The sequence below is a fragment of the Salmo salar genome, chromosome ssa01, assembly GCF_905237065.1.
Source record: "Salmo salar chromosome ssa01, Ssal_v3.1, whole genome shotgun sequence".
NCBI lineage: Eukaryota > Metazoa > Chordata > Actinopteri > Salmoniformes > Salmonidae > Salmo > Salmo salar.
Window position 1 is genome coordinate 77,991,698 of NC_059442.1, and position 13,484 is coordinate 78,005,181.

Sequence of the window (13,484 nt, forward strand, 5' to 3'; positions counted from 1 at the left end):
GAGACCCACATTCCAAACAGGTATACCAGGAACAGACTAACTAACTAACTACAGACCCACAGTCCTAACAGGTCTACCAGGAACAGACTAACTAACTAACTACAGACCCACAGTCCTAACAGGTCTACCAGGAACAGACTAACTAACTACAGACCCACAGTCCTAACAGGTCTACCAGGTACAGACTAACTAACTAACTAACTACAGACCCACAGTCCTAACAGGTCTACCAGGAACAGACTAACTAACTACAGACCCACAGTCCTAACAGGTCTACCAGGTACAGACTAACTAACTAAAAACTACAGACCCACAGTCCTAACAGGTCTACCAGGAACAGACTAACTAACTACAGACCCACAGTCCTAACAGGCCTACCAGGAACAGACTAACTAACTAACTACAGACCCACAGTCCTAACAGGTCTACCAGGTACAGACTAACTAACTAACTACAGACCCACAGTCCTAACAGGTCTACCAGGTACAGACTAACTAACTAACTACAGACCCACAGTCCTAACAGGCCTACCAGGAACAGACTAACTAACTACAAACCCACAGTCCTAACAGGTCTACCAGGAACAGACTAACTAACTACAAACCCACAGTCCTAACAGGCTTACCAGGAACAAAGTAACTAACTACAGACCCACAGTCCTAACAGGCCTACCAGGAACAGACTAACTAACTAACTACAGACCCACAGTCCTAACAGACCTACCAGGGACAGACTAACTAACTAACTACAGACCCACAGTCCTAACAGGCCTACCAGGAACAGACTAACTAACTTACTTCAGACCCACAGTCCTAACAGGCCTACCAGGAACAGACTAACTAACTAACTACAGACCCACAGTCCTAACAGGCCTACCAGGAACAGACTGACTAACTAACTACAGACCCACCGTCCTAACAGGCCTACCAGGAACAGACTGACTAACTAACTACAGACCCACAGTCCTAACAGGTCTACCAGGAACAGACTAACTGTCACGTCCTGAACAGCAGAGGGCGTATTGCTTAGTCTTGGTCAGGATGTGGCAGGTGGTTTGTGTTTGTTGAATGTTGTGTTGGTGATTGGGACTTCCAATTGAAGGCAGGTGTGTATAGTTGCCTTTGATTGGAAGTCCTATATAGGTGTGTGTGTTTGTCTTTGGGGTTGTGGGGAATTGTTCTTGCACTGTGTTTTTGTATGCCTGTAAGACTGTTCCTGTCGTGTGCATTGTTTTTCCAGTGGATGCTTTACTCCTTTTTTGAATTAAAACATGAGCATCCACAATCCCGCTGCGCCTTGGTCCTTCTCTCTCACATACGACATATTCGCCGAAGAGTACGACATATTCGGTGACACTAACTAACTAACTACAGACCCACAGTCCTAACAGGTCTACCAGGAACAGACTAACTAACTACAGACCCACAGTCCTAACAGGTCTAACAGGAACAGACTAACTAACTACAGACCAACAGTCCTAACAGGTCTACCAGGAACAGACTAACTAACTACAGACCCACAGTCCTAACAGGTCTACCAGGTACAGACTAACTAACTACAGACCCACAGTCCTAACAGGTCTACCAGGAACAGACTAACTAACTACAGACCCACAGTCCTAACAGGCCTACCAGGAACAAAGTAACTAACGACAGACCCACAGTCCTAACAGGCCTACCAGGAACAGACTAACTAACTAACTACAGACCCACAGTCCTAATAGGCCTACCAGGAACAAAGTAACTAACTACAAACCCACAGTCCTAACAGGCCTACCAGGGACAGACTAACTAACTACAAACCCACAGTCCTAACAGGTCTACCAGGAACAGACTAACTAACTACAGACCCACAGTCCTAACAGGCCTACCAGGAACAGACTAACTAACTACAGACCCACAGTCCTAACAGGCCTACCAGGAACAAAGTAACTAACTACAAACCCACAGTCCTAACAGGCCTACCAGGAACAGACTAACTAACTAACTACAGACCCACAGTCCTAACAGGCCTACCAGGAACAGACTAACTAATTACAAACCGACAGTCCTAACAGGCCTACCAGGAACAAAGAAACTAACTACAGACCCACAGTCCTAACAGGCTACCAGGAACAATGTAACTAACTACAGACCCACAGTCCTAACAGGCCTACCAGGAACAGACTAACTAACTAACTACAGACCCACAGTCCTAACAGGCCTACCAGGAACAAACTAACTAACTACAGACCCACAGTCCTAACAGGCCTACCAGGGACAGACTAACTAACTACAAACCCACAGTCCTAACAGGCCTACCAGGGACAGACTAACTACAAACCCACAGTCCTAACAGGTCTACCAGGTACAGACTAACTAACTACAGACCCACAGTCCTAACAGGCCTACCAGGAACAAAGTAACTAACGACAGACCCACAGTCCTAACAGGCCTACCAGGAACAGACTAACTAACTAACTACAGACCCACAGTCCTAACAGACCTACCAGGAACAAACTAACTAACTACAAACCCACAGTCCTAACAGGTCTACCAGGAACAGACTAACTAACTAACTACAAACCCACAGTCCTAACAGGTCTACCAGGAACAGACTAACTAACTAACTACAGACCCACAGTCCTAACAGGCCTACCAGGAACAGACTAACTAACTACAAACCCACAGTCCTAACAGGTCTACCAGGAACAGACTAACTAACTAACTACAGACCCACAGTCCTAACAGGTCTACCAGGAACAGACTAACTAACTAACTACAGACCCACAGTCCTAACAGGCCTACCAGGAACAGACTAACTAACTAACTACAGACCCACAGTCCTAACAGGTCTACCAGGAACAGACTAACGAACTAACTACAGACCCACAGTCCTAACAGGAACAGACTAACTAACTAACTACAGACCCACAGTCCTAACAGGTCTACCAGGAACAGACTAACTAACTAACTACAGACCCACAGTCCTAACAGGTCTACCAGGTACAGACTAACTAACTAACTACAGACCCACAGTCCTAACAGGCCTACCAGGAACAGACTAACTAACTACAAACCCACAGTCCTAGCAGGCTACCAGGAACAGACTAACTAACTAACTACAGACCCACAGTCCTAACAGGTCTACCAGGAACAGACTAACTAACTAACTACAGACCCACAGTCCTAACAGGCCTACCAGGAACAGACTAACTAATTACAGACCCACAGTCCTAACAGGTCTACCAGGAACAGACTAACTAACTACAGACCCACAGTCCTAACAGGTCTACCAGGTACAGACTAACTAACTACAGACCCACAGTCCTAACAGGTCTACCAGGAACAGACTAACTAACTACAGACCCACAGTCCTAACAGGTCTACCAGGAACAGACTAACTAACTACAGACCCACAGTCCTAACAGGCCTACCAGGAACAGACTAACTAATTACAAACCGACAGTCCTAACAGGCCTACCAGGAACAAAGAAACTAACTACAGACCCACAGTCCTAACAGGCTACCAGGAACAATGTAACTAACTACAGACCCACAGTCCTAACAGGCCTACCAGGAACAGACTAACTAACTAACTACAGACCCACAGTCCTAACAGGCCTACCAGGAACAAACTAACTAACTACAGACCCACAGTCCTAACAGGCCTACCAGGGACAGACTAACTAACTACAAACCCACAGTCCTAACAGGCCTACCAGGGACAGACTAACTAACTACAAACCCACAGTCCTAACAGGTCTACCAGGTACAGACTAACTAACTACAGACCCACAGTCCTAACAGGCCTACCAGGAACAAAGTAACTAACGACAGACCCACAGTCCTAACAGGCCTACCAGGAACAGACTAACTAACTAACTACAGACCCACAGTCCTAACAGGCCTACCAGGAACAAACTAACTAACTACAAACCCACAGTCCTAACAGGTCTACCAGGAACAGACTAACTAACTAACTACAGACCCACAGTCCTAACAGGTCTACCAGGAACAGACTAACTAACTAACTACAGACCCACAGTCCTAACAGGTCTACCAGGAACAGACTAACTAACTAACTACAGACCCACAGTCCTAACAGGCCTACCAGGAACAGACTAACTAACTACAAACCCACAGTCCTAACAGGTCTACCAGGAACAGACTAACTAACTAACTACAGACCCACAGTCCTAACAGGTCTACCAGGAACAGACTAACTAACTAACTACAGACCCACAGTCCTAACAGGCCTACCAGGAACAGACTAACTAACTAACTACAGACCCACAGTCCTAACAGGTCTACCAGGAACAGACTAACGAACTAACTACAGACCCACAGTCCTAACAGGAACAGACTAACTAACTAACTACAGACCCACAGTCCTAACAGGTCTACCAGGAACAGACTAACTAACTAACTACAGACCCACAGTCCTAACAGGTCTACCAGGTACAGACTAACTAACTAACTACAGACCCACAGTCCTAACAGGCCTACCAGGAACAGACTAACTAACTACAAACCCACAGTCCTAGCAGGCTACCAGGAACAGACTAACTAACTAACTACAGACCCACAGTCCTAACAGGTCTACCAGGAACAGACTAACTAACTAACTACAAACCCACAGTCCTAACAGGCCTACCAGGAACAAAGTAACTAACTACAGACCCACAGTCCTAACAGGCTACCAGGAACAATGTAACTAACTACAGACCCACAGTCCTAACAGGCCTACCAGGAACAGACTAACTAATTACAAACCCACAGTCCTAACAGGCCTTCCAGGAACAAACTAACTAACTACAGACCCACAGTCCTAACAGGCCTACCAGGAACAGACTAACTAACTACAGACCCACAGTCCTAACAGGTCTACCAGGAACAGACTAACTAACTACAGACCCACAGTCCTAACAGGCCTACCAGGAACAAAGTAACTAACTACAAACCCACAGTCCTAACAGGCCTACCAGGAAAAGACTAACTAACTAACTACAGACCCACAGTCCTAACAGGCCTACCAGGAACAGACTAACTAATTACAAACCGACAGTCCTAACAGGCCTACCAGGAACAAAGAAACTAACTACAGACCCACAGTCCTAACAGGCTACCAGGAACAATGTAACTAACTACAGACCCACAGTCCTAACAGGCCTACCAGGAACAGACTAACTAACTAACTACAGACCCACAGTCCTAACAGGCCTACCAGGAACAAACTAACTAACTACAGACCCACAGTCCTAACAGGCCTACCAGGGACAGACTAACTAACTACAAACCCACAGTCCTAACAGGCCTACCAGGGACAGACTAACTAACTACAAACCCACAGTCCTAACAGGTCTACCAGGTACAGACTAACTAACTACAGACCCACAGTCCTAACAGGCCTACCAGGAACAAAGTAACTAACGACAGACCCACAGTCCTAACAGGCCTACCAGGAACAGACTAACTAACTAACTACAGACCCACAGTCCTAACAGGCCTACCAGGAACAAACTAACTAACTACAAACCCACAGTCCTAACAGGTCTACCAGGAACAGACTAACTACCTAACTACAGACCCACAGTCCTAACAGGTCTACCAGGAACAGACTAACTAACTAACTACAGACCCACAGTCCTAACAGGTCTACCAGGAACAGACTAACTAACTAACTACAGACCCACAGTCCTAACAGGCCTACCAGGAACAGACTAACTAACTACAAACCCACAGTCCTAACAGGTCTACCAGGAACAGACTAACTAACTAACTACAGACCCACAGTCCTAACAGGTCTACCAGGAACAGACTAACTAACTAACTACAGACCCACAGTCCTAACAGGCCTACCAGGAACAGACTAACTAACTAACTACAGACCCACAGTCCTAACAGGTCTACCAGGAACAGACTAACAAACTAACTACAGACCCACAGTCCTAACAGGAACAGACTAACTAACTAACTACAGACCCACAGTCCTAACAGGTCTACCAGGAACAGACTAACTAACTAACTACAGACCCACAGTCCTAACAGGTCTACCAGGTACAGACTAACTAACTAACTACAGACCCACAGTCCTAACAGGCCTACCAGGAACAGACTAACTAACTACAAACCCACAGTCCTAGCAGGCTACCAGGAACAGACTAACTAACTAACTACAGACCCACAGTCCTAACAGGTCTACCAGGAACAGACTAACTAACTAACTACAAACCCACAGTCCTAACAGGCCTACCAGGAACAGACTAACTAATTACAAACCGACAGTCCTAACAGGCCTACCAGGAACAAAGTAACTAACTACAGACCCACAGTCCTAACAGGCTACCAGGAACAATGTAACTAACTACAGACCCACAGTCCTAACAGGCCTACCAGGAACAAAGTAACTAACTACAAACCCACAGTCCTAACAGGCCTACCAGGAACAGACTAACTAACTAACTACAGACCCACAGTCCTAACAGGCCTACCAGGAACAGACTAACTAATTACAAACCGACAGTCCTAACAGGCCTACCAGGAACAAAGAAACTAACTACAGACCCACAGTCCTAACAGGCCTACCAGGAACAAAGTAACTAACTACAAACCCACAGTCCTAACAGGCCTACCAGGAACAGACTAACTAACTAACTACAGACCCACAGTCCTAACAGGCCTACCAGGAACAGACTAACTAATTACAAACCGACAGTCCTAACAGGCCTACCAGGAACAAAGAAACTAACTACAGACCCACAGTCCTAACAGGCTACCAGGAACAATGTAACTAACTACAGACCCACAGTCCTAACAGGCCTACCAGGAACAGACTAACTAACTAACTACAGACCCACAGTCCTAACAGGCCTACCAGGAACAAACTAACTAACTTCAGACCCACAGTCCTAACAGGCCTACCAGGGACAGACTAACTAACTACAAACCCACAGTCCTAACAGGCCTACCAGGGACAGACTAACTAACTACAAACCCACAGTCCTAACAGGTCTACCAGGTACAGACTAACTAACTACAGACCCACAGTCCTAACAGGCCTACCAGGAACAAAGTAACTAACGACAGACCCACAGTCCTAACAGGCCTACCAGGAACAGACTAACTAACTAACTACAGACCCACAGTCCTCACAGGCCTACCAGGAACAAACTAACTAACTACAAACCCACAGTCCTAACAGGTCTACCAGGAACAGACTAACTACCTAACTACAGACCCACAGTCCTAACAGGTCTACCAGGAACAGACTAACTAACTAACTACAGACCCACAGTCCTAACAGGTCTACCAGGAACAGACTAACTAACTAACTACAGACCCACAGTCCTAACAGGCCTACCAGGAACAGACTAACTAACTACAAACCCACAGTCCTAACAGGTCTACCAGGAACAGACTAACTAACTAACTACAGACCCACAGTCCTAACAGGTCTACCAGGAACAGACTAACTAACTAACTACAGACCCACAGTCCTAACAGGCCTACCAGGAACAGACTAACTAACTAACTACAGACCCACAGTCCTAACAGGTCTACCAGGAACAGACTAACGAACTAACTACAGACCCACAGTCCTAACAGGAACAGACTAACTAACTAACTACAGACCCACAGTCCTAACAGGTCTACCAGGAACAGACTAACTAACTAACTACAGACCCACAGTCCTAACAGGTCTACCAGGTACAGACTAACTAACTAACTACAGACCCACAGTCCTAACAGGCCTACCAGGAACAGACTAACTAACTACAAACCCACAGTCCTAGCAGGCTACCAGGAACAGACTAACTAACTAACTACAGACCCACAGTCCTAACAGGTCTACCAGGAACAGACTAACTAACTAACTACAAACCCACAGTCCTAACAGGCCTACCAGGAACAGACTAACTAATTACAAACCGACAGTCCTAACAGGCCTACCAGGAACAAAGAAACTAACTACAGACCCACAGTCCTAACAGGCCTACCAGGAACAAAGTAACTAACTACAGACCCACAGTCCTAACAGGCTACCAGGAACAATGTAACTAACTACAGACCCACAGTCCTAACAGGCCTACCAGGAACAGACTAACTAATTACAAACCGACAGTCCTAACAGGCCTACCAGGAACAAAGTAACTAACTACAGACCCACAGTCCTAACAGGCCTACCAGGAACAAAGTAACTAACTACAGACCCACAGTCCTAACAGGCTACCAGGAACAATGTAACTAACTACAGACCCACAGTCCTAACAGGCCTACCAGGAACAGACTAACTAATTACAAACCCACAGTCCTAACAGGCCTACCAGGAACAAACTAACTAACTACAGACCCACAGTCCTAACAGGCCTACCAGGAACAGACTAACTAATTACAAACCCACAGTCCTAACAGGTCTACCAGGAACAGACTAACTAACTACAGACCCACAGTCCTAACAGGCCTACCAGGAACAAAGTAACTAACGACAGACCCACAGTCCTAACAGGCCTACCAGGAACAGACTAACTAACTAACTACAGACCCACAGTCCTAACAGGCCTACCAGGAACAAACTAACTAACTACAGACCCACAGTCCTAACAGGCCTACCAGGAACAGACTAACTAACTAACTACAGACCCACAGTCCTAACAGGTCTACCAGGAACAGACTAACTAACTACAGACCCACAGTCCTAACAGGCCTACCAGGAACAAAGTAACTAACGACAGACCCACAGTCCTAACAGGCCTACCAGGAACAGACTAACTAACTAACTACAGACCCACAGTCCTAACAGGCTACCAGGAACAGACTAACTAACTAACTACAGACCCACAGTCCTAACAGGCCTACCAGGAACAGACTAACTAACTACAGACCCACAGTCCTAACAGGTCTACCAGGAACAGACTAACTAACTACAGACCCACAGTCCTAACAGGCTACCAGGAACAGACTAACTAACTACAAACCCACAGTCCTAACAGGCCTACCAGGAACAGACTAACTAATTACAGACCCACAGTCCTAACAGGCTACCAGGAACAGACTAACTAACTACAAACCCACAGTCCTAACAGGCCTACCAGGAACAGACTAACTAATTACAGACCCACAGTCCTAACAGGCTACCAGGAACAGACTAACTAACTACAAACCCACAGTCCTAACAGGCCTACCAGGAACAGACTAACTAATTACAAACCAACAGTCCTAACAGGTCTACCAGGAACAAAGTAACTAACTACAGACCCACAGTCCTAACAGGCCTACCAGAAACAAAGTAACTAACTACAGACCCACAGTCCTAACAGGCCTACCAGGAACAGACTAACTAACTACAGACCCACAGTCCTAACAGGCCTACCAGGAACAAAGTAACTAACTACAGACCCACAGTCCTCACAGGCCTACCAGGAACACAGTAACTAACTACAGAGGGCTGTAATATCTTTCCAGTTTTCAGACCTCACGTCTCAAAACCCATGAACATAAAACTGTCTTTCATTAACAAGCAGCAGAGAGACGCATAGCTCTCCATGTGTAAGTAATGAGAAGTGTGTGTGTGTGTGTGTGTGTGTGTGTGTGTGTCTGTGTGTGTGTGTGCGCGTGTGTGTGTGTGTGTGTGTGTGTGTGTGTGTCAGGACTGGAGTGGCTCATTAACCAAGCATTAGTGTTGGCCTTGATATCCACCAGTCTGCCTCCCTGTAATAGAAACTGATTTTATAATGAACTTCAAGAGCTCACATCAGACCTGCTGTGGAGAATTACAGAACAGACTTCTCTCCTTCTTTCCTCCCCCTCCTCTCACTGATCCACCTCCCATAAACCCGCCTGGGGTAGTGGGCCGAGAGAGGGAGCAGAAGGATGAGAAGAAGAGGCAGGAGAGGGAGACGGAGGGAAAGAGGGAGGAGAAGTGAAAAGAGGAGGAAGGGAAGAGAGAGACTGCAGTGAGGATAGAACTTCAAACAAAGCTCTGGCGGGTAGGAAAGGAGGAACTGAGGGAGGTGAGGAGGTGAGAAGAGAGGAGGGAGAGGGAATAGAGGTGTGGCAAAAGAGAAAAACTACAACATTTATTCAGATTTATTCTGAGGATGAAAGAGGATGAATACTGTACATGTTCACTATTGTATGGTGAGAAACTAATGAAATCTCTATGTAACAGTAACAATAAATGCAGTGGAGAGAACATTGTGAGTAGAGCTATATATCTTTCACCTTCCTCTCTATGTGCAAATGTGCCTGTAATGCTGCTGGCTCTAGCAGAGATCTTATTGGTTACATAGATCAAGGCACAGGGACACTAGAAGGACATTACCAGAGAGAGAGAAATTACTTCGGAGGAGTTTATGGGTCATTAAGGGACGCCAGGCAAAGATAGACAACTAGTCTATGGGTCTCATTGCCCCCTAAAGAGCCTGGGCTGTTTATAAATACCCACCCAGCAAGGGTCAGGACACACACACACACACACACACACACACACACACACACACACACACACACACACACACACACACACACACACACACACACACACACACACACACACACACACACACTAACCCAGCATGTTCCCTAATAACCCTGACCCATTTACAGTGGCTGGGTGAAGCTAAGAAGTAATATATTTTGATACGCAGCAAAGCCAGGCAGGCAGGCATAACATTTCTGCTTTAAAAGTACCCTGCCAGAAGAGTCAAAGGGCATCACATCTTTTTGGCCTCTCAGTGACCGAGGTTTGATCCTGAAATGATGGTTCTGTACTACAGTAAGTAATAGACACTGTATGAGACTCTGTCCTTACCTTGCATTCTAGGGATTTACAGAGAGCTTCCAGAGCCCAAGGTTAGAAGGGGTTCGTATTTGGTGCAGATATCAGTGCTGATATTAGGGATGTAAACTAACACACACACACAAATGACCAGATGTGGATATCCCTAGATTCCACTAAAATATATCACCTTACTCGTCCTCCCTGGAGGGCCTTATGGGTAACAGCGGTGATGTGTTTAGGCCAGCTAATTGGCAACATACTGTACAAGAGACTGTGGTACTTACATCTCAGCCATGGTGTCAGGAAGGTTGGCTGGTATAGCTGTGAGGCCTTTTCCTCTGCAGTCCACAATATTGTTACTACAGGTACACATGGCAGGGCACGAACCTCCTCCTAGGCTGCAGGGCTGCAAGCCGGAGCTCTCTGAGTGACCTGGAGACAGAAAAAGAGAGAGAGTGGGAAAGAGAGGGAGGGGAGAGACAGGGAGGGGGAGAGGTTCAAGTCCTGCTAAGGGTGGCCAGTCTAAGCAGGATTACAGAATAGGCAGCAGACTGATCAGACCAGGGGGATTTGTAGAAAAGAGAAAGTGGTGTGTGTGTCCATTCCTGTCTGTGTGTGTGTGTGTGTGTGTGTGTGTGTGTGTGTGTGTGTGTGTGTGTGTGTGTGTGTGTGTGTGTGTGTGTGTGTGTGTGTGTGTGTGTGTGCGTGCCTTCTGTGTTGAAGAGAAACTCTCCCAGTCCCACACACCAGTGTTAAGGTTTTCACGAGTGTTAAGGTTTTCACCAGCGTTGAGGCTTTCACCAGCGTTAAGGTTTTCACCAGCGTTGAGGCTTTCACCAGCGTTAAGGTTTTCACCAGCGTTAAAGCTTTCACCAGCGTTAAAGCTTTCACCAGCGTTAAGGTTTTCACCAGCGTTAAGGTTTTCACCAGCGTTAAAGCTTTCACCAGCGTTAAGGTTTTCACCAGCGTTAAAGCTTTCACCAGCGTTAAGGTTTTCACCAGCGTTAAGGTTTTCACCAGCGTTAAAGCTTTCACCAGCGTTGAGGTTTTCACCAGCGTTAAAGCTTTCACCAGCGTTAAGGTTTTCACCAGCGTTAAAGCTTTCACCAGCGTTAAGGTTTTCACCAGCGTTAAAGCTTTCACCAGCGTTAAAGCTTTCACCAGCGTTAAGGTTTTCACCAGCGTTAAGGTTTTCACCAGCGTTGAGGCTTTCACCAGCGTTAAGGTTTTCACCAGCGTTGAGGTTTTCACCAGCGTTGAGGTTTTCACCAGCGTTAAGGCTTTCACCAGCGTTGAGGTTTTCACCAGCGTTAAGGTTTTCACCAGCGTTGAGGTTTTCACCAGCGTTGAGGTTTTCACCAGCGTTGAGGCTACCACCAGTGTTTAGCTTTTCACCAGCGTTAAGGCTTTCACCAGCGTTGAGGTTTTCACCAGCGTTAAGGTTTTCACCAGTGTTTAGGTTTTCACCAGCGTTAAGGCTTTCACCAGCGTTGAGGTTTTCACCAGCGTTGAGGCTTTCACCAGCGTTGAGGCTTTCACCAGCGTTAAGGCTTTCACCAGCGTTGAGGCTTTCACCAGCGTTGAGGCTTTCACCAGCGTTAAGGCTTTCACCAGTGTTTAGGTTTTCACCAGTGTTAAGGTTTTCACCAGCGTTAAGGTTTTCACCAGTGTTAAGGCTTCCAGCAGCGTTAAGGCTTCCACCAGTGTTAAGGTTTTCACCAGTGTTAAAGTTTACACCAGTGTTAAGGCTTCCACCAGCGTTAATGCTTCCACCAGTGTTAAGGTTTTCACCAGCGTTAAAGTTTACACCAGTGTTAAGGTTTTCACCAGTGTTAAAGTTTACACCAGTGTTAAGGTTTTGACATGCATGTAAAGGAAAAGTAACATGTGATATGTCAGATGGTGTATCAGTGTCTCTCTCCTCATTCTCAGTTGGATGTAAACTAGGGGAACCCATCAAAAGTCAGTCGTATCTCATGGCAGGCATAATGGACTAGCATGTCTGAATGGTGTGTGAGCTTTTCAGTAGGGATACAACGACATGCATATGGACATCTTTTCAATATTCTCTGTTGATCTTCTCCTGTATCTGTACCTCTGTGTTCTCATCATGTTCTAATTCTAGCTGGAATTCACGGCATTTTGCTAATTCAGGTCCTCTAACCCCCCTCTGTCTCTTCTCTTCCTCCCCCTCCTCCCTGGTCTCTCTCTCGCTCTCTCTCTCACTTCCTGCTTACGTTTGTTCTCCAAAATCTGAAAATGGCACAATTTGCATATATTATGCACATCCCACTGACATTGTCTCCCGATACCTTTTCAAAATATAACGTCCTTGTCAAAAACGACAGTGTTCGTGTGTGCCCATTTGTGTGTGTGTGTGTACTGCTCAAGTATTTCCAGCCTAACCTAGAAAAGTGTATGAAACAGACTTTTAAATGGCCTCATTTACTCTGCATTACTAATATGCTGGGTTTCCTACTATGAATATTTCATCTGCTCCCTATCCCTCTGTGTGAGAGTGTGACTCTGTGTGTGTGTGTGTGTGTGTGTGTGTGTGTGTGTGTGTGTGTGTGTGTGTGTGTGTGTGTGTGTGTGTGTGTGTGTGTGTGTGTGTGTGTGTGTGTGTGTGTGTGTGTGTGTGTGTGTGGGTGGGTGGGTGTGCGTATCCTGGATTATTGATGACAGGAGAAAGTCCTACTGCTCAATGGGACTAAGACAGATCT

At 46.2% G+C, this 13,484-nt stretch overlaps 1 protein-coding gene across 10 annotated transcripts in view; it reads right to left on the reverse strand.

Moving 5' to 3' along the window:
* Nucleotides 1-13,484, reverse strand: part of LOC106612875 (slit homolog 1 protein) — a 156,417-nt gene that overhangs the window by 51,839 nt on the left and 91,094 nt on the right. For all 10 annotated transcript variants that reach the window (XR_001330387.2, XM_014214505.2, XM_014214514.2 and 7 more), the window contains exon 9: nt 11,046-11,193. Coding sequence is in view for 9 of the 10 variants with exons in the window: in XM_014214505.2 (XP_014069980.1) it covers nt 11,046-11,193 (148 nt within the window). In the remaining variant the exon portion in view is untranslated. The remainder of the gene's footprint in view (nt 1-11,045; nt 11,194-13,484) is intronic.